The sequence below is a fragment of the Oncorhynchus gorbuscha genome, linkage group LG10, assembly GCF_021184085.1.
Source record: "Oncorhynchus gorbuscha isolate QuinsamMale2020 ecotype Even-year linkage group LG10, OgorEven_v1.0, whole genome shotgun sequence".
In the NCBI taxonomy this organism is placed as follows: Eukaryota; Metazoa; Chordata; class Actinopteri; order Salmoniformes; family Salmonidae; genus Oncorhynchus; species Oncorhynchus gorbuscha.
Window position 1 is genome coordinate 64,916,673 of NC_060182.1, and position 20,219 is coordinate 64,936,891.

Below are 20,219 nucleotides of genomic sequence, written 5' to 3' on the forward strand. Positions count from 1 at the left end.
GTCGTTCCACTTCATGATTGTGTCCCACTTGTTGTTGATTCTTCACAAAAAATACAGTTTTATATCTTTATGTTTGAAGCCTGAAATGTGGCAAAAGGTAGCAAAGTTCAAGGGGGCCGAATACTTTCGCAAGGCACTGTATCTACTGCAAAGATAGCCTGCAGAGTTCTGTCCTTACTATCCATGTCTGTACCCAAACAATTTGAACTTCTACTTTTAAAAATCCACCTCTCTTCAAAAAAGTATCTCGCCGTTGCTGCCTGCTATAGACCACCCTCTGCCCCCAGCTGTGCTCTGGACACCATATGTGAACTGATTGCCCACCATCTATCTTCAGAGCTCGTGCTGCTAGGCGACCTAAACTGCAACATGCTTAACACCCCAGCCAACCTACAATCTAAGCGTGATGCCCTCAATCTCACACAAATGATCAATGAACCTACCAGGTACCACCCCAAAACCGTAAACACTGGCACCCTCATAGATATAATCCTAACCAACTTGCCCTCTAAATACACCTCTGCTGTTTTCAACCAAGATCTCAGCGATCACTGCCTCATTGCATGCATCCGTAATGGGTCAGCGGTCAAACGACCTCCACTCATCACTGTCAAACGCTCCCTGAAACACTTCAGCGAGCAGGCCTTTCTAATCGACCTGGCCGGGTTATCCTGGAAGGATATTGATCTCATCCCGTCAGTAGAGGATGCCTGGTTAAACTTCCTCACCATCTTAAATAAGCATGCCCCATTCAAGAAATGTAGAACCAGGAACAGATATTGCCCTTGGTTCTCTCCAGACCTGACTGCCCTTAACCAACACAAAAACACCCTATGGCGTTCTGCATTAGCATCAAACAGCCCCCGTGATATGCAACTTTTCAGGGAAGCTAGAAATCAATATACACAGGCAGTTAGAAAATACGAGGCTAGCTTTTTCAAGCAGAAATGTGCTTCCTGCAACACAAACTCAAAGTTCTGGGACACTGTAAAGTCCATGGAGAATAAGAACACCTCCTCCCAGCTGCCCACTGCACTGAAGATAGGAAACACTGTCACCACCGATAAATCCACTATAATTGAGAATTACAATAAGCATTTTTCTATGGCTGGCCATGCTTTCCACCTGGCTACCCCTACCCCGATCAACAGCACTGCACCCCCCCACAGCAACTCGCCCAAACCTTCCCCATTTCTCCTTCTCCCAAATCCAGTCAGCTGATGTTCTGAAAGAGCTGCAAAATCTGGACCCCTACAAATCAGCCAGGCTAGACAATCTGGACCCTTTCTAAAATTATCTGCTGAAATTGTTGCCACCCCTATTACTAGCCTGTTCAACCTCTCTTTCGTGTCGTCTGAGATTCCCAAAGATTGAAAAGCAGCTGCGTTCATCCCCCTCTTCAAAGGGGGGGACACTCTTGACCCAAACTGCTACAGACCTACATCTATCCTACCCTGCCTTTCTAAGGTCTTCGAAAGCCAAGTCAACAAACAGATTACCGACCATTTCGAATCGCACCATACCTTCTCCGCTATGCAATCTGGTTTCAGAGCTGGTCATGGGTGCACCTCAGCCACGCTCAAGGTCCTAAACAATATCTTAACCGCCATCGATAAGAAACAATACTGTGCAGCCGTATTCATTGACCTGGCCAAGGCTTTCGACTCTGTCAATCACCACATCCTCATCGGCAGACTCAACAGCCTTGGTTTCTCAAATGATTGCCTCGCCTGGTTCACCAACTACTTCTCTGATAGAGTTCAGTGTGTCAAATCGGAGGGTCTGTTGTCCAGGGGCTCTGGCAGTCTCTATAGGGGTGCCACAGGGTTAAATTCTTGGACCGACTCTCTTCTCTGTATACATCAATGATGTCACTCTTGCTGCTGGTGAGTCTCTGATCCACCTCTACGCAGACGACACCATTCTGTATACTTCTGGCCCTTCTTTGGACACTGTGTTAACAACCCTCCAGGCAAGCTTCAATGCCATACAACTCTCCTTGCGTGGACTGCAATTGCTCTTGAATACAAGTAAAACTAAATGCATGCTCTTCAACCGATCGCTGCCCGCACCTGCCCGCCTGTCCAACATCACTACTCTGGACGGCTCTGACTTAGAATACATGGACAACTACAAATACCTAGGTGTCTGGTTAGACTGTGAACTCTCCTTCCAGACTCACATCAAACATCTCCAATCCAAAATGTAATCTAGAATTGGCTTCCTATTTCGCAACAAAGCATCCTTCACTCATGCTGCCAAACATACCCTCGTAAAACTGACCATCCTACCAATCCTTGACTTCGGAGATGTCATTTACAAAATAGCCTCCAATACCCTACTCAATAAATTGGATGCTGTCTATCACAGTGCCATCCATTTTGTCACCAAAGCCCCATATACTACCCACCACTGCAACCTGTACGCTCTCGTTGGCTGGCCCTCGCTTCATACTTGTTGCCATCTACATGTACATAATGGGAAAATCAAAAGAAATCAGCCAAGACCTCAGAAAAAAAATTGTAGACCTCCACAAGTCTGATTCAACCCTGAACTCATTTTACTGTGGATATAGATACTTTTGTACCTGTTTCCTCCAGAATCTTCACACGGTCCTTTGTTGTTCTGGGATTGATTTGCACTGTTCGCAGCAAAGTACGTTCATCTCTAGGAGACAGACCGCGTCTCTTTCCTGAGCGGTATGACGGCTGCATGGTCCCATGGTGTTTATAGTTGTGTACTATTGTTTGTAAAGATGAATGTGGTACCTTCAGGCATTTGGAAATTGCTCCCAAGGATGAACCAGACTTTTGAGGTCTTGGCTTATTTCTTTTGATTTTCCCATGATGTCAAGCAAAGAGGCACTGAGTTTGAAGGTAGGCCTTGAAATACATCCACAGGTACACCTCCAATTGACACATTATGTCAATTATGTCAATTAGGCTATAGGAACAATGAACAGCCTGACTGCAACCCTGCCTATGCACAGTACAACCCATACCATCCCCAACTGTTTAGGGGCTATAGGAACAATGAACAGCCTGACTGCAACCCTGCCTATGCACAGTACAACCCATACCATCCCCAACTGTTTAGGGGCTATAGGAACAATGAACAGCCTGACTGCAACCCTGCCTATGCACAGTACAACCCATACCATCCCCAGTACAACCCATACCATCCCCAACTGTTTAGGGGAACTATGAAGGAACACTGAATGGCCTACCATCCCCAACCCTGCCTATGAACAGCCTGACTGCAACCCTGCCGCAGTACAACCCATACCATCCAACTGTTTAGGGGCTATAGGAACACTGAATGGCCTGACTGCAACCCTGCCTATGCACTGTACAACCCATACCATCCCCAACTGTTTAGGGGCTATAGGAACACTGAAATGCAACCCTGCCTATGCACTGTACAACCCATACCACAGCCTGACTGCAACCCTGAATGGCCTGACTGCCTATGCACTGTACAACCCATACCATCCCCAACTGTTTAGGGGCTATAGGAACACTGAATGGCCTGACTGCAACCCTGCCTATGCACTGTACAACCCATACCATCCCCAACTGTTTAGGGGCTATAGGAACACTGAATGGCCTGACTGCAACCCTGCCTATGCACTGTACAACCCATACCATCCCCAACTGTTTAGGGGCTATAGGAACACTGAACGGCCTGACTGCAACCCTGCCTATGCGCAGTACAACCCATACCATCCCCAGCTGTTCTCACACCCAAACACACACACGATTGAATGTCAAGGCGTGTTTGCTTCTGAATGGCCAAAATAATTTTATTAGGAACACTGAATGGCCTGACTGCAACCCTGCCTATGCACTGTACAACCATACCATCCCCAACTGTTTCATAGGGGTTGACTGCAACCCTGCCACAGTAAAATACTTTTACGGCCTGACTGAATGCTATGCGCAGGTACCATCCCCAGCTGTTCTCACACCCAAAAACACGATTGATTAGTAAAAAATATAACTAGCCTACTTGCACAAGCACATTGAGACAACAGTTACCATACCACTTGAACTGTTGATAATCCTCTGGCAAATTCAAGAAGTGCATCCACAAAAATAAGCTGCAATTATCAAAATGATAACTCTTGTATTGGTTTCTGCTGGAGAGTGGCAACTGTTTAGACATCTAGAGGCTGTTCTTTGTTCCCAGGCAATTTGAAGCTAATGAAATGGTGCGCTGGCTGATGAACAGGCTGCACATCTATATAACGAAACAAACCTCCAGCTCACATTGACCGGCTCAAATCGCATCAGACAGAAATGGCTTTACTGTTTTTCAGACTGCCAGTTGTGTTATGTACACTTGAACCGGTCCAGAGGACTTTACAATGCTCAGCCACTTGAAACAAAATGCTATCAAACAAGGTAACACAAGCAAAGGTGCAATTGAGTAGTGAAGAAGATAGTGTAAGACATCAGAACAAAATAGGAAAGCATGTTAGCTTGCCAGAATAATGTTTTTATAATTAGGTCCACAAATATCCTAGACAAATGTGTACAGCTGCAGAGTTGTAATGAGGAAATCCTGAAGCATGATTTAAACATTACAAAAACAATAACGTGTGCAAGCCTTTCCCGATTTTAAAGTAAAATTGTTTATGCCTCTGGAATTGTGTGCTTTGGAATAATAAGGTTGAAAAGCCAACGCTGGAAAGCTGCATCCTACTGTAAACGATTGCCTAGTTTACTCAACTTAGTCTTGCACAACAAACAATGAATCCATAACACATTTGCGAATATATAATTTATATACAAACACATACAATAAAAAGTAAACCGCATGAAGTACAACACTGGATCAAACTTGACATGAGTCGATTTGGCACTTTCTCAAACACATACAGTACCAGTCAAAAGTTTGGACACCTACTCATTCAAGGGTTTTTCTTTATTTGTACTATTTTCTTCAAAACTATGAAATAACTCATGGAATCATGTAGTAACCAGAAAAGTGTTAAACAAATGATTCAAAGTAGCCACCCTTTACCTTGATGACAGCTTTGCAAACGCTTTGCATTCTCTCAACCAGCTTCATGAGGTAGTCGCCTGGAATACATTTCAATTAACAGGCGTGGCTTATTAAGTTCATTTGTGGAATTTCTTCTTAATGCATTTGAGCCAGTCAGTTGTTGTGACAAGGTAGGGGTGGTATACAGAAGATAGCCCTATTTGGTAAAAGACCAAGTCCATATTTTGGCAAGAACAGCTGAAATAAGCAAAGAGAAATGAAAGTCCATCATTACATGAAGGTCAGTCAATACATAAAATGTCAAGAACTTTGAAGGTTTCTTCCAAGTGCAGTCGCAAAAACCATCAAGCGCTATGATAACTGGCTCTCATGAGGACCGCCACAGGAAAAGAAGACCCAGAGTTACCTCTGCTGCAGAGGATAAGTTCATTAGGGGCGGCAGGTAGCCTAGTGGTTAGAGCTTTGGACTTGTAACTGAAAGGTTGCATGATCAAATCCCCGAGCTGACAAGGTAAACATCTGTCTTTCTGCCCCTGAACAAGGCAGTTAACCCACTGTTCCTAGGCCGTCATTGAAAATAAGAATTTGTTGTTAACTGACTTGCCTAGTTAAATTAAGGTAAAGTAAATAAAACGTTTAGAGTTACATTTTACATTACATTACATTTAAGTCATTTAGCAGACGCTCTTATCCAGAGCGACTTACAAATTGGTGCATTCACCTTATGACATCCAGTGGGACAGTCACTTAACAATAGTGCATCTAAAACTTGGGGGGGGGGGGGGGGGGGGTGAGAGGGATTACTTATCCTATCCTAGGTATTCCTTAAAGAGGTGGGGTTTCAGGTGTCTCCGGAAGGTGGTGATTGACTCCGCTGTCCTGGCGTCGTGAGGGAGTTTGTTCCACCATTGGGGGGGCCAGGGCAGCGAACAGTTTTGACTGGGCTGAGTTACCAGCCTCAGAAATTGCAGCCCAAATAAATGCTTCAGAGTTCAAGTAACAGACACATCTCAACATCAACTGTTCAGAGGAGACTTGATTTGAAACCATTACTAAAGGACACCAATAAGGAGAATACACTTGCTTGGGCCAAGAAACACAAGCAATGGACATATGTCCTTTGGTCTGATGAGTCAAATTTGAGATTTTTGGTTCCAACTGCCGTGTCTTTGTGAGACGCGGATGATCTCCACGTGTGTGGTTCCCACCGTGAAGCATGGAGGAGTGATGGTGTGGGGTGCTTTGCTGGTGACACTGTCTGTAATTTATTTAGAAATCAAGGCACACTTAACCAGCATGGCTACCATAGCATTCTGCAGCGATACACCTTACCATCTGATTTGCACTTAGTCCTGCTATCATTTGTTTTTTAACAGGACAATGACCCAAAACACACCTCCAGGCTGTGTAAGGGCTATTTGACCAAGGAGAGTGAATGTATTGTATCAGATGACCTGGCCTCCACAATCACCCAACCTCAACCCAATTGAGATGGTTTGGGATGAATTGGACCACAGAGTTAAGGAAAAGCAGCCAACAAGTGCTCAGCATACGTGGGAACTCCTTCAAGACTGTTGGAAAAGCATTCCTCATGAAGCTGGTTGAGAGAATACCAAGAGTGTGCAAAGCTCTCATCAAGGCAAAGGGTGGCTACTTTAAAGAATCTCAAATATAAAATATATTTTGATTTGTTACACTTTTTGTGGTTACTACATGATTCCATATGTGTTATTTCATAGTTTTGATGTCTTAACTCATATTCTACAATGTAGAAAATTGTAAAAATAAAGAAAAACCCCAGAATAAGTAGGTGTGTCAACTTTTGATAGGCACTGTATGTGTTGTATGTTTTCAGTTTGTTAACGAGGGCACATTCACATTCTTGTCTTCATTTATTGCATTCGTAAGGCCTGGCAGTGGTTGGGGAAGTGTGTTATTGTACGGATGCCCGTCCGGTCCCCTCTGCTCTATCCCTGGCATGTTGCTTGGGGTGTGAAACCTGCCCCTTCCGGGCTTCCAGGCCCTAAAGTGATGCCTGTGGCGATGCCCCCGTTGTGCAGGCAGCCGCCTGAAGGTGGCGAGCTGGGCTTAGCCATCTGCTCTCCCCATAGGAAACAATGTGTGAGAGAATGAGAGGGCCACTGCCGGGGCCTGTCACCAGGGCAGCCATTTCAGGCCGGAGATAACCTACCTCCCTCTCCTCTCAGCCGTGTTAGACACACATGAGAATGTGACTGTGTTAATGTGCAATAGCACCCTTGACATATGAGTAGGCAGCAGTGCTGGTGTGTCAGTGTGTGTGTTGGCCAGCATGCTCTCAACATGCAAAAGTGTTCCCTGTCAGTCAAAGAGAAAGTTCACGTGACTTCGGTAAAAGGGGGATATAGGTAGAGAGAAGTGGTAAAGAGAGATTGACAGGAAGGAAAGAACAGAATGGCACAGAACGTCCTTGAACTTCAGCTGCAGGGTCTCCTGCAGGTATTACATGGTAGCATATGCACTGCTGACGGACTTGGTAAACAAGTCACATGTGGAGGAATGACTCAAACCATTTCTGGATTTGGAGGAAAATCTGCCACACCACTGCAGTCAACCATGACCGTTCAAAGCCTCTCTCTATGCCATCATACAATTCCAATAATCAGCCAGATTTGTCAAAACACAGCCATTTTCCCCATCAACTCTTATTGCACATGAAAGACACTAAGGAAGGACAACAAAAAGAGAGCAGTTCCCAGACAGACCTGGGTGTAACAGTGGCTTGGTGCCTCATGTCACTGGGCTAATAAAGGGGATTAGAGGAGCAGCTCTGTGTGTGTTGAGGTTCTGCACAAGGTTTATGGGGCCATGCAGAGAGAGAGAGAGATGCCCCCCTACCCAACCTCAAAGCACTGGTTGACACAAACACACCCCAGACAATGAAGACATTAGGGCACAGGATTCCGTTTCCATGGCAGTGAGGAGGCAGACAGCAGGATGAAAAGCACATGCAGCCCAGTGTGTCAAAAAGGTAGTGTGTGTTTCTGAGCATGTGTTTGGGTTTCTGTATCTGTGTGTATGTGTGGGGTTTTGTATCTGTGTGTGGGTGTTTGTACTCTATGTGGGTGTGAACTGCATGTATGTGGGGGTGTGTGTTCATTTTGTATGCCTAATGCATGAAATCAGTAGCGTGTAGCCAAGCCCAAGAAGGCAGCTTGTTTTGGGAGCTAAATGGGAAAGCAACAAACATGTCAGACTTTCCACTCTGCTGGAGGGGGAGGCTCTCTCTCTCTCTCTCTCTCTCTCTCTCTCTCTCTCTCTCTCTCTCTCTCTCTCTCTCTCTCTCGCTCTGTTTCTCCCTCTCTATGTGTCTGCAGTTCTGTTCCATAGCCCAGCACCCTACTTTACTCATCCAGACAGTCCTCTTTTGAACAATTTCCCCGGGAAGGATAATGTACTACGTCTTTTTAGGCACAGGCATTGTGTTTGGTTACACTACATACGTCTCATTCTCTACCAGGCAGGCATTCCTCTGCATTATACACAGACAGGCTCCAGACAGCATGCTTAGGCAAAATATCAATGTCTATTCGCTACCAAAAATAAGACAATTTATTAAATCAGTTCCAACAACTACCATATTTTGTTGATGGTTGAAAACTACAATGGCTGGCTAATGAAAAGGGAATTCCACGTACTGTTATTGCCTCTTTGAGACAATAATATCAATATTGACGACTTAGCAAACTAAATGAATGCTTATCAATTCAAACCTTTGGCGAGGAAAAGGAAAGGAACAGGAGGCTTGCTATCAGCTAACCCATTTCCCCGGGGAACTCGTGTGATTTACTGATGATCGCTGGGGTATCTGCATTTGTTCAGCTGTGGCTCCCCTCCCATTCTGCAGCGCCTTCCTTCGTCCTCCGGCTGCGCTGCATTTCACATTCACCATCCGTCTGTCTGTTCCAAGGAGCTGCTCAGGGAATACCTCCACTGCTTGTGCTCATAGAACAGAAAGCAAAGAAAGAGGGGAGAGAGAGAGAGCTACAATAGGGGGAAAGAAAAAACCCACCCTCAAAGTCCTTCCCCCTCCTCTCTCTCCTCCTCTTTAAGAGCTTGGTTGGTTGGTGAACTACATGTAAGACGCAGCGGTTTTCCCAAACTGCCTAACAGTAGCGCATGGTGTGCAGTGTTGCTTTAGCCTACACATAGTCCTGCAGACTGTAGCCTGTTTTATTGTCTAGTGGGGAGAGGGAGCAGTACTGGTGCTGGAGCTGGTCCTGCTGCTGTTGCTGTAGGAGGTGCTGTTGCTGCTGCAGTAAGAGTTTATCAGGGGGCGGCAGCAAGATCATGTCCTGGTGGCCGGGCCTCTTCCCCGAGCACGACACGCAGAAGATGGACCCCCCCACAAAGAGGAAGCCTGCCGACAGGAAGGCCACGTACACGGCGCCCCCGGGCTCAAACTTATTGCTCTCGTGCACGCTGTGGTCCAGGAAGTTAGTGATGACCTCTTTGGTGAACCAGGAAGCAGGCACCAGGCACAGGAAGCCGGCAGCGATGAAGCAGCCCCCGCTGGCGATGGCCGCCTGCCTCTTGGCGGCGCGCCGGCCGCCCCCCCAGCGAGTACATTTGAGCCCCAGGGATGCCAGGCACAAGCCCATGGCAGCCATCACACAGGACAGCACCATGGTGGTGCGGGCAGTCTGCAGGTAGGCGGGCAGCGACAGCACCGAGTACTTCAAGGTGCAGCTGAACATGCCGGTGCTGTACCAGGTGCAGTCCATCCACAGCCCCTGCATCTGGGAGATGGCCGTGATGATGTTGGAGCCTACATCGGCGCTCACCTTCCAATTGGGCAGCAGCGTAGCCATCATGGCCCCCATGATGCCCAGCAGCGCCAGGACAAAGGCAAAGATCTGCATGCCTGTGGATGCCATTTTCCTCCTTCTGCCGTGGCCCCCTACTCCTCCAGTTAGCATCCACCCAGCCCCAGCCAGGCACCTCGGCTCCTCACCCCAGACGGCTGTAGAGGATTCTGGTGCTAGAGCTGGCAGCAGCCGACGACTCAGTTCCTCAGTGCCGGCTCCAATGGACTATAGAGGAAAGAAGACAAGAATGAGAAATTGAATTAAGCAGGTCTCTCTGTCTGTCTTTCTCTTTCCCCTCACTTACCCCACACACGCACAGACTTTTTTTTACAAGAACAAAGGAGAGCGTGAAACCGGACCAATTGGAGAGAGAGACCGCTCTGGCTGATTATTGGAGAAGGAGACACAGGTTTTAGTGCGTGTGGGCATTTTCTGTTGCCTGCCTCTTCCTTATGCCAGCGTCTCAACTGTTACTGGAGAGGGGAATGAGTTTCTGATATTTGCAACACCAACGCTCAATATGTGGACTTAAAGCTGCAGTGTCCTCTTCACCTCACTACAATAAGGTTACCCAACCACAGTGACTTCAACATATTAACACAAGGTAAATTCTTACATTTTGAAATAATTTTACACTGATACAATAATATAGATTTTCGTTTTTAAAAATTGTCAAAGTTTGAAATTAGACCGTTTTTTCTCCTTTTTAAGACATTCTCAAAATTGCCAGTATTGCTTTTAATTTAAAATGTATTGATTATTCTTGCCTGCAGAAAGTGTACAAGGGCAAACAAACCATCGGTGAATTATAATTGTTTACAATGTACAGCAAGAGAGAGCAATGTTAAGGTCCTTACCTCGGCTGGTGCAGAGCTCCTTTTTGACGCGTCAGGTTGTTCGCAATGATTTCTGTAAACACACAAAAACACGGGGTGAGGAGGGGGCGAGGAGGATTTCAGCCTTAGGGAAGCCATTCATTTCATCCATTTCCTTAGCAACAGTATATTAGAGGACATCATAGTGGTGGACCACACATGCTTGCTTGGCGCTTCTGAAGATGGGTTGCGTTGCTTCCCTTTCAGTGACGTAGAATACTCTCTCTACATCACTTTGGTCGTGAGCTGAGCTAATACAAAATAGTGTGTGGACCGTTAAATTCACTAGGGCAAACAGTACACCAGCTTTACACTCACACCGTACCTGGTTGTGTATGTGTGTGTAAACTATGTGCGTTACATTATAATTGGGTTGGTATTGGCAGTGTGCACTTGTCACTCGATGCTTCATATATGCAGCAGGTGTTGAACAAGCAGACGTGTTGTCATGGACCAGCTAAGTCAAACGGCAATCAATCATGAGCCAGAGCTTCTTCATTCCAATATTGACCCATATTATTAGCTGGCTACAAGACGTTGCATCTAGCTAGCGGATTGTTTGTCATAACTAGCTAGATGGCTAGCTATTGATCTGAAACAGTGCGCATTGTTGGCTTACGTTAGCGTTACATTAATTATCTATTAACGTTAGCCTAGCTAGCTAAACTGTTCACAAATGTTTTACATTTAGCCTAATAATGTGACAGATACCCCTGTTTTCATAATGACACAGATCATGCTTCACTGGTCTTACCTCCATACTCAAATGTTTGTGCAAAATAAATTACAACTTTGGCTAACTTTACTTACCTCTAACTATTGAAACCCTAAAATAACGAAATAGTCTAAACGGGATCATTGGGACGTCCCAACTCCCTTTGAAGTTGACGTTTACAACTGGGAAGATTGGGGTTAATGTTAGGTAAAGGTTATGGTTAGTTCTAGGGTAAGGGTAGGGACGTCTCAAGTTTTTCATTGACAGCACAACCCCCAAATAACGGTCCACGAGCTGCCGAGTTTCTTTCAACCATTGGATTCGTAATAATGAACCCATTGCACCCTGCGAAGTATTGTTTAATCAACATGATCTTTACCGGTCTACCCAACACCTACAATCTCATGTCAGATATACTGAAAACAATAGGCATACAATATTACAATAATAACCATTAGAACATTTCATAGTGGCTTCTTTTATTTATGTGGTAGGAGTACATCAACGGGTCAGAGCAACACTGTTTTGTTAACACCCCACTATGCCAAAACTGACCATCCCTAGAGCAGTTAGCATCAGCAACCACTCAACGGAAGGCTAAACTCACAGCTGCTACCCCCTGCTCATCCCTCTTCCACTATTCTGCAGAGGATGTCTAGTCTAGAATGACAATGAGAGTGAAAAACAGACCGGGCTAAAATACATGATAGCCTAGATGTGTGTTTCCATAATGTTGCTGCATGGGTAAGATCATCATAAACAGCCGAACCATGAAGGAAATCATCTCCCCTCTCTCTCCCCACCTGTAATGACTAAACAGGAGTTGAGTGGGTGATTTATTGGTTTGGTGATTGATCTGCTTGTTTAATTTGGTCCAATGGTCTACCTCCATTTTGTCCCCCCCCCCCCCAAGATAGCGCTCAGAGACCATTTCTGCAGATAAGACACAATAACAGCATGCACACAGCCTCACACACACACACACTACCACAGTATTACCTGACGACTTGGCTGCTGACCTTAAGACTTCATACTGCAGGCCGTTGTGGGTTGGTGCGGCAGGATGAGAAAGAGCCACACTCATTTCTACACAGTAGTGTGTTTGAGTGTGTTTTACCGATGAGATTCTGATTCTGGTGTTCTATGGGGAATAAAATAAATAACAGGGACGGGAGAGGGGGGCTGTGAGGAACCGCAGTTAACATGTACCCAGGGAGTGATGTGTGATGCCGTGATGTGTGAAGACATGGCAGGCTATTATAAGCATGGTCCCTTCTTTCTCACCTCGTAGCTCAGTCCTCCACAGTATAGCTCCAAGGCATGACTGGACACAGAGATGGCCCTTTCCTCAGATGTGGGATTTTATTGTTCAATTTTCATATTGTTTATTTCACGGTGTAATTGCTAGAAAGAAGCCTTATTATTTGGTTATGGTTAGAAGTGTCATCTGATAGGTGCCATGTAGTTGTCAACACAATCTTGTCCCATGTATGGGCTTGCCCATTTTTAACATGCAGGACATTTGTAAACTGTCAAAAAACAGAAAACAGACATAATATGAAATTAATTATAATGTTTTCTCTATTAGTTCAAGTTTTATTTGTCGCATGCACAAGTACAGTGAAAACTTACAAGGCCTACATTTATTCCCAAGTGTACCAAGTGGTCAGACATTTTGAGTGTTTTTAAATGTCATGTAAAAACAGGGTAGACTCCATTTTGTTTGTTTGGTAGGCAAATTTTTCCCCCAGTCCTCGTCTCTCTTCTCGTGACCTTGTGGAATTCTTAATTTTTGCCTAGTGGTATTCTCTACTGTGATGTTGGAGTGTTCCTTGGGAAAACATCTCAGGGGACCTGAGAATGAGATGGGCATGGATCAGGAGATGTTCTTGGTTTGCCTGTGCTGTGTGCCCAGGGCTGATCTGCGAGCGTGGGAAGCCCTGGCAGGCAGCACAGCACAGCGCAGCAAGGCACAATGGCAGGGCCCCCTCCAGCAAGATCTGCCTATAGCTTTAGATTTAGTGGTGCTGACTGCCTAGTGTCTACTCCTCCTGAGCCTGTCCTCCCCAGCTGCTGATGTAATGGAGGTTGTCTTCTGAGGGTATTGTTATGATTAATGCATCTCTTTCCCCTTGGAGGAATCTTATCTTTTTTATCTTCTTTTAACTTTCTGTATTCCCCAGCTGAGTATCCCATTGTTCCTTCCTCCCCCCTCAGAACCTGCAGCAGTTACGTAAAGAGAAATGCAGGTTGCTCAGGTGGTATCGGCTAGCCACCCCGAGGGCCTGCCATCTCATCTTGGTTACGCTCAGAGGGAGATGACAAATTATTGCTCAAACACCATTGGGTAAAAGAGAAGACTCTGGGGAAAGGAGTAGAAGGTGGAAATGGGCAAGGGGATGAGGGGACTTGGAGCTACAGGGCAAACGCCAGTGTCATAGAGTTCCTGCAGAGCTCTAAGAAGGTCATACAGATGACATGTATAAGTGTTAATATGCATATATGTGCACGATTCCATATTATTGAGATGAATTGGGTCAGGGTCGCTAAGGGGGACAAAGGCAGAGCGGGGATTTTTCAGATGTGTATCGTGATACCTTGCCAGATATGGAGGGAAAGACTACTGCGTGTAAAAGAAAGGTTGAGTTAGTAAGATTATTTAGCATACAATATTATTGTGCAAGAGGGAAAGTTGGTTGGTTCAAAGTCTCTGTCAATGTTTGATGTTTAAAAAAGGCAGGAGGACTAAATTAGCCATGGAGAGAGCTGGATCATTTTTCTTTATGTGGATCCTTATATAATGAGCCAATTTGGAGTAGCAAAATTAATCTAGATATCAATAGGGGTTATGATTTGCTTCTTTCCGCTCCGTTAAAAAGCACGTTCGTTACATCATGAGGTCCTATTTGCATTCCCATCATCCCAGTCTCCTCCAGCCAGGCCTCATCATACACCCTCCCACCAGCTGAAAGGAAGGGGGATGGGATGACAACCAGGGAGAGATATTAATGTGGTCACAGAGGCAATAAGTCGGTCTCGGATTCCTAGTTCACCATCTCCCACTACATGCAGCCTATTTGAGCAGGAGTATTTTCAAAACACTGGCATGCAGTGTGGAGGAGGCAGCACGTGCATTTAAGATGGAAGTTTCTTGTGTGTTAAGGTTATCAGAGGAGGATTAATGGCAGGAGGGGATATATTACAGCAGAGCACCTAGTGAGGCCATGTAGCGGGCCGTCGTTCATAAATCACAAGGCAAAGTGAGTCGGACAAGCCTATTGGCTGAAACGCTGCTGCCTGTATAGTCTGAATATCGACATCCCCCTGCTCCTTTTAAATCATGAAGTGCGGAAAATAAATGGCCTAATTACTCCGGGAGAGTGAAATTAAAGCCATTCTTTTCTATTACCTCTCGAGACCAGATGGTGGTCTGATGCTGCATCATTCAATGTGTGTGTGTTGCTAAATGTACACTGCAGTACCAGGGTATGAGACTACACCTCACTCCACCATCCTAGCATGTTTGGGTAACCGGTGGAAGAATAGATTTTCCTAATGTCAGCCTCGTTCCGCCCAATTGATGCCGATGAGTCAATTTCTCATGAAGGCTCCTGTCACAAATACTATTTCCAGCCCCAGTGTATCACAAAGCAATGCAGCACTTCTTCTCCCTGCCCTGAAAGTCTATTGTAAATGGTGTCCAAAACCTTCTCGTCTTCCTCCAACTCAGTTTCTTAAACTGTGTCGGGACCAAAAGTGTGCACGTGAGTTATGAGAATGCATCTATAATTGCACACAATTTCTTCTTAATTTGGGTTGTTGGAGGACGATTTGGGTCACGGGAGGACAATACATTTTTAAAATTTGGGTCCTGAGCTGAAAACGTTTAACCCCTGCTCTAACTTACAGTGCATCTGAAATTATACAGACCCTTTGACTTTTTTTGGGGGGTGATTTTGTTATTCTAAAATAGATCAAATAGTTGTTTTCCCCCTCATCAATCTACACACAATAAATACCCCATAATGAAAAAGCAAAAAGTTATTTTTTGAAAATGTATTTCAAACTGAAATCACATTTACATAAGTATTCAGACCCTTTACTCAGTACTTTGAAGCACCTTTGGCAGCGATTACAGCCTCGAGTCTTATTGGGTATGACGCTACAAGCTTGGCACACCTGTATTTAGAGAGTTTCTCCAATTGTTCTCTGCAGATCCTCTCAAGCTCTGTCAGGTTGGATGGGGAGTGTCGCTGCACAGCTATTTTCAGGTCTCCAGAGATATTCGATCGGGTTCAAGTCCAGGCTCTGGCTGGACCACTCAAGGACATTCAGAGGCTTGTCCCAAAGCCACTCCTGCGTTGTCTTGGCTGTGTGCTTAGGATCATTGTCCTGTTGGAAGGGGAACATTCGCCCCAGTCTGAGGTCCTGAGTGCTCTGGCCCAGGTTTTCATCAATGATCTCTCTGTACTTTTCTCCGTCCATCTTTCCCTTGATCCTGACTAGTCTCCCAGTCCCAGCCCAAAGAGTTCAATCTTGGTTTCATCAGACCAGAGAATCTTGTTTCTCACGTCTGAGAGTCCTTTTGCCTTTTGTCAAATTCCAAGTGGGCTTTTGTGCCGTTTACTGAAGAGTGGCTTCTGTCTGGCCACTCTACCATAAAGGCCTGATTGGTGGAGTGCTACAAAATGGTTGTCCTTCTGGATGGGTTTTCCATCTCCACAGAGGAACTCTGGAGCTCTGTTAGAGTGACCATCGGGTTCTTGGTCAACTCCCTGACCAAAGCCCTTCTCTCCCGTTTGCTCAGTTTGGCCTGGCAGCCAGCTCTAGGAAGAGTCTTGTTGGTTCCAAACTTCTTCCATTTAAGAATGATGGAGGCCACTGTGTTCTTGGGGACCTCCAGATCTGTGTCTCGACACAATCCTGTCTCGGAGCGCTACGGACAATTCCTTTGACCTCATAGCTTGGTTTTTGCTCTGACATGCACTGTCAACTGTGGGACCTTATATAAACAGGTGTGTGCATTTCCAAATCATGTCCAATCAATTGAATTTACCACAGGTGGACTCCAAGTTGTAGAAACATCTCCAGGATGATTTTATATATTTTTTATTTATTTAACTAGGCAAGTCAGTTAAGAACAAATTCTTATATACAGTAACGGTCTACCCCGGCCAAACCCGGATGACTCTGGGTCAATTGTGCTCCACTCTATGGGACTACCAATTACGGCCGGTTGTGATTCAGTCTGGAATCAAACCAGGGTGTCTTGCACTGAGATGCAGTGCCTTAGACCGCTGCACCACTCGAGCCCTCAAATCAATGAATCAAAGGAAACAGGTTGCACCTGAGCTCAATTTCGAGGTGTCTTTTTTTTTCAATACATTTGCAAAAAAATCTAACTGTTTTTTGCTTTGTCAATATGGAGTATTGCGTGTAGATTGATGAGTAAAATGTTTAATTGAATCCATTTTAGAATTAGGCTGTAACGTAAGAACATGTGTAAAAGGTTGATGGGACTGAATACTTTCCGAATGTACTGTATAGTGAAGTGAGCAGCCCAGGAGTTAGCTGTACTCTATAGTCTGCTCTGACAACTAGGCTCCAGTATAGCGGTGGTGTCCCATACCACTGCGGCAGGCAGGCAGCAACATACAGAGCTATAGATCAGATGAGAGAGTAGATAGCTGTCCTGGTTTACAAGCCCAGCCAGACACTGCAGCACGCCATGGCATGGGAGGGACAGAATCTAAATGGCTCATTAGAAAGCCTCCATCACGTCCTTGGACCACTTTAGTTCTCCTCCCCCAATTATCCTGCCCCTCCCCTTCCCTAGCCCAGAATAACAAAGCAAGATGGAGTAGGGTGAGTCACAACCAACACACACGCAGAGATGCTGCGGGAGGTTGTCCCTTGGGGCAGGTTGTCTCAACAGGAGAGCTGTGCTGTAAATGAAACGCCCCGGCACCCACATACGTGTGTGGTTTTTGTTTTCTATCCATCCACTCTGTACCATCTGCCTCATATTGTATCGTCTGTATCCCCTTTCACATACCTGTGTAAATATCTGTATGTGTCCAGACTGTATCCTTCTGGCACTGTCGTGGTGTCCTCGGTTGTATCAGGCTGCACCTCCTCTCCCCGCCCCGTGGACAGAGAAGTGAGCCGTGCTGGTCCCCAGAGTAGGTAGGTCAGTCAGTGGTCCCCTTGAGCGGCGCTCACACCAGAGAAATAAGGATATGACCAGGTGAAAGCAGGTAGGCTAAAGCGCTCCGCTCTGTTGGCCAGTGTCTCGCTGCCGTGTCATTGGTCTATAGCTCCACTCCTCAGGCTGGCTGTGCTTCATGTCTGGCTCCCGATCTGCATTAGACCCCCCTGGAAGCCTCATGTAAGAGAGAGGGAGGAAGCTTTGCTTTCCTACGGCACATTCACAGATCCACCAAAAGAAGTGTTGCGAGTCTGAGCTCAATCCCTTTATTACGCTCAGACAGGCATAGAGCAAGTGAGGAAGAGGAGGAGTTTGTGAGGGGGAGTAGGACTAGGCACTGCAGAGTCTGGAACAATTACTTCAACAGTTTGTCATATCAGCTTAGCTATGACATGAGGATTGGGAGGGAGGCAGCTAGAGAGGGGAACCACAGCCAGGATTCCCACTGGCCCAGCGCTCCCCTTGGAAGATCTGTGTGCTGGGCCAAACCTGCCTGCTGTGTTCCCCTGTCTGGTTCCTCCATCCCTCTGAGGTTGAAGCTACAGTACAGCAAGCCGCTGGAACAATGGAGAGAAAGGCTAGGGATTAAGAAGTGCGTTTGAACGTGTCGCCTTGTGTCTTGTCAGGCTCACTGGTATTGAACGTCCCGGCTGAGTGGCAGCATAACAGGAAAAGGGCTGGCTTTTTCTGCTCTTTTGCACAGGTGTTACTGTGGCAACCGGAACTGGCTTGCCATCCATCGCACGCTGCATCACCTGTTTTTTTTTTCAGTTTCCTCTCCACTCTCTTTATCTTCTGCCTCTCCTCCACTCTCTTTCCCTCTCTCTCCACCCTGTCTCTCTTCTGCCTCTCCTCCACTCCCTCCACCCTGTCTCTCTTCTGTCTCTCCTCCACCCTGTCTCTCTTCTGCCTCTCCTTCACTCTCTTTCCCTCTCCACCCTGTCTCTCTTCTGCCTCTCCTCCACTCCCTCCACCCTGTCTCTCTTCTGTCTCTCCTCCACTCCCTCCACCCTGTCTCTCTTCTGCCTCTCCTTCACTCTCTTTCCCTCTCTCTCCACCCTGTCTCTCTTCTGCCTCTCCTCCACTCCCTCCACCCTGTCTCTCTTCTGTCTCTCCTCCACCCTGTCTCTCTTCTGCCTCTCCTTCACTCTCTTTCCCCTCTCCACCCTGTCTCTCTTCTGCCTCTCCTCCACTCCCTCCACCCTGTCTCTCTTCTGTCTCTCCTCCACTCTCTCTCCACCCTGTCTCTCTTCTGCCTCTCCTCCACTCCCTCCACCCTGTCTCTCTTCTGCCTCTCCTCCACTCCCTCCACCCTGTCTCTCTTCTGCCTCTCGTCCACTCTCTCTCCACCCTGTCTCTCTTCTGCCTCTCCTCCACTCTCTCTCCACCCTGTCTCTCTTCTGCCTCTCCTCCACTCTCTCTCCACCCTGTCTCTCTTCCACCCTGTCTCCACCCTGTCTCTCTTCCACTCTCTCTCCACCCTGTCTCTCTTCTGCCTCTCTCCACCCTGTCTCTCTTCTGCCTCTCCTCAACTCTCTCTCCACCCTGTCTCTCTTCTGCCTCTCCTCCACTCTCTCTCCACCCTGTCTCTCTTCTGCCTCTCCTCCACTCCCTCCACCCTGTCTCTCTTCTGCCTCTCCTCCACTCTCTCCACCCTGTCTCTCTTCTGCCTCTCCTCCACTCTCTTTCCCTCTCTCTCCACCCTGTCTCTCTGGTCTCTCCTCCACTCTCTCTACCCTGTCTCTCTTCTGTCTCTCCTCCACTCTGCCTCTCCTCCACTCTTTCTGCTACAATGAGAGGATCCTATTCAGTGTTGCATTCAGATCTATTTGAACTCCTGCTGCTTGTGTGTGTGTGTGTGTAGGTGGACGTGGGGGTGGTACACTTCACACCACTGGCTCAGCCCCAGATCCAGCAGCCCTTTAAGCTGGTGGAGAAAGTAGTCAGGAACGTCTTCCAGTTCCGGAGGAAGCGCTGCCGCAATGGAATCCAGTAAGCAATATTTCTACCTCCTCCCTCTTCACACACTCCAAGTTCTCTCTCTTTGTTACGTTCCACATTAAGTCAACTCTGTTCATCCTTGACCAGCTCTATACAAAGCCGCTCATGGCTCTCTCACTCCTCCTCTCCCCTGCCGCCCCCATGCCTGTGAGGGGGCCCAGAGAACAAAAGAGAGCAGCAGTTCTGAGTCATTGGGGTGTCATAGGAAGACGAGGCATGATAAATGATGTACCTGCAGGGGGCGGAGAGACAGCTTGTGAAAGAGCTCTCTGATGCTGAGCAAGCATCTGTACTGGGGATGTGGCTGTTTGGCTGTTCTGTATGCTAACTGTGAAAACCCGTGGTGTTGGTGAGGGCATCTGGGGCTATGTCTAGTCTATAGTCTGAGAACTGAAGAGTTATTTCCATCTACAGTACGGTCCGATGGATTCTTTACTGATTTTTTTTTTTTTTTTACACCAGTGTCTGCATATTTAATCACAATAACATTGTTTATTTGTGGCAGCATTTAGTTTGATTTAAATGAACTTTTTTTATTTAGAAAATGATTGGTTGTAAACTCAGCA

The 20,219-nt window shown here is 46.4% G+C and overlaps 2 protein-coding genes across 7 annotated transcripts in view; one reads left to right on the forward strand and one right to left on the reverse strand.

The window, feature by feature from the left end:
* Positions 1 to 20,219, forward strand: part of tfb1m (transcription factor B1, mitochondrial) — a 49,636-nt gene that overhangs the window by 28,275 nt on the left and 1,142 nt on the right. For all 4 annotated transcript variants that reach the window (XM_046366639.1, XM_046366636.1, XM_046366637.1 and 1 more), the window contains exon 7: positions 19,517 to 19,644. In XM_046366639.1, the coding sequence (XP_046222595.1) occupies positions 19,517 to 19,644 (128 nt within the window). The remainder of the gene's footprint in view (positions 1 to 19,516; positions 19,645 to 20,219) is intronic.
* LOC124046351 (claudin-20-like) lies at positions 6,739 to 17,937 on the reverse strand. Of its 3 annotated transcripts, XM_046366641.1 has the most exons (3): positions 17,500 to 17,937; positions 10,712 to 10,763; positions 6,739 to 10,079 (listed from the first exon to the last, which is right to left on the reverse strand). In XM_046366641.1, the coding sequence occupies exon 3, from the start codon at positions 9,963 to 9,965 to the stop codon at positions 9,189 to 9,191; it is 777 nt and encodes a 258-aa protein (XP_046222597.1). In that variant the 5' UTR covers positions 9,966 to 10,079; positions 10,712 to 10,763; positions 17,500 to 17,937; the 3' UTR covers positions 6,739 to 9,188. The 3 variants fall into 3 exon arrangements, with proteins under 3 accessions (XP_046222597.1, XP_046222596.1, XP_046222598.1); XM_046366640.1 differs by lacking the exon at positions 17,500 to 17,937 and having other exon boundaries at positions 10,712 to 10,892; XM_046366642.1 differs by lacking the exons at positions 10,712 to 10,763; positions 17,500 to 17,937 and adding an exon at positions 10,159 to 10,312.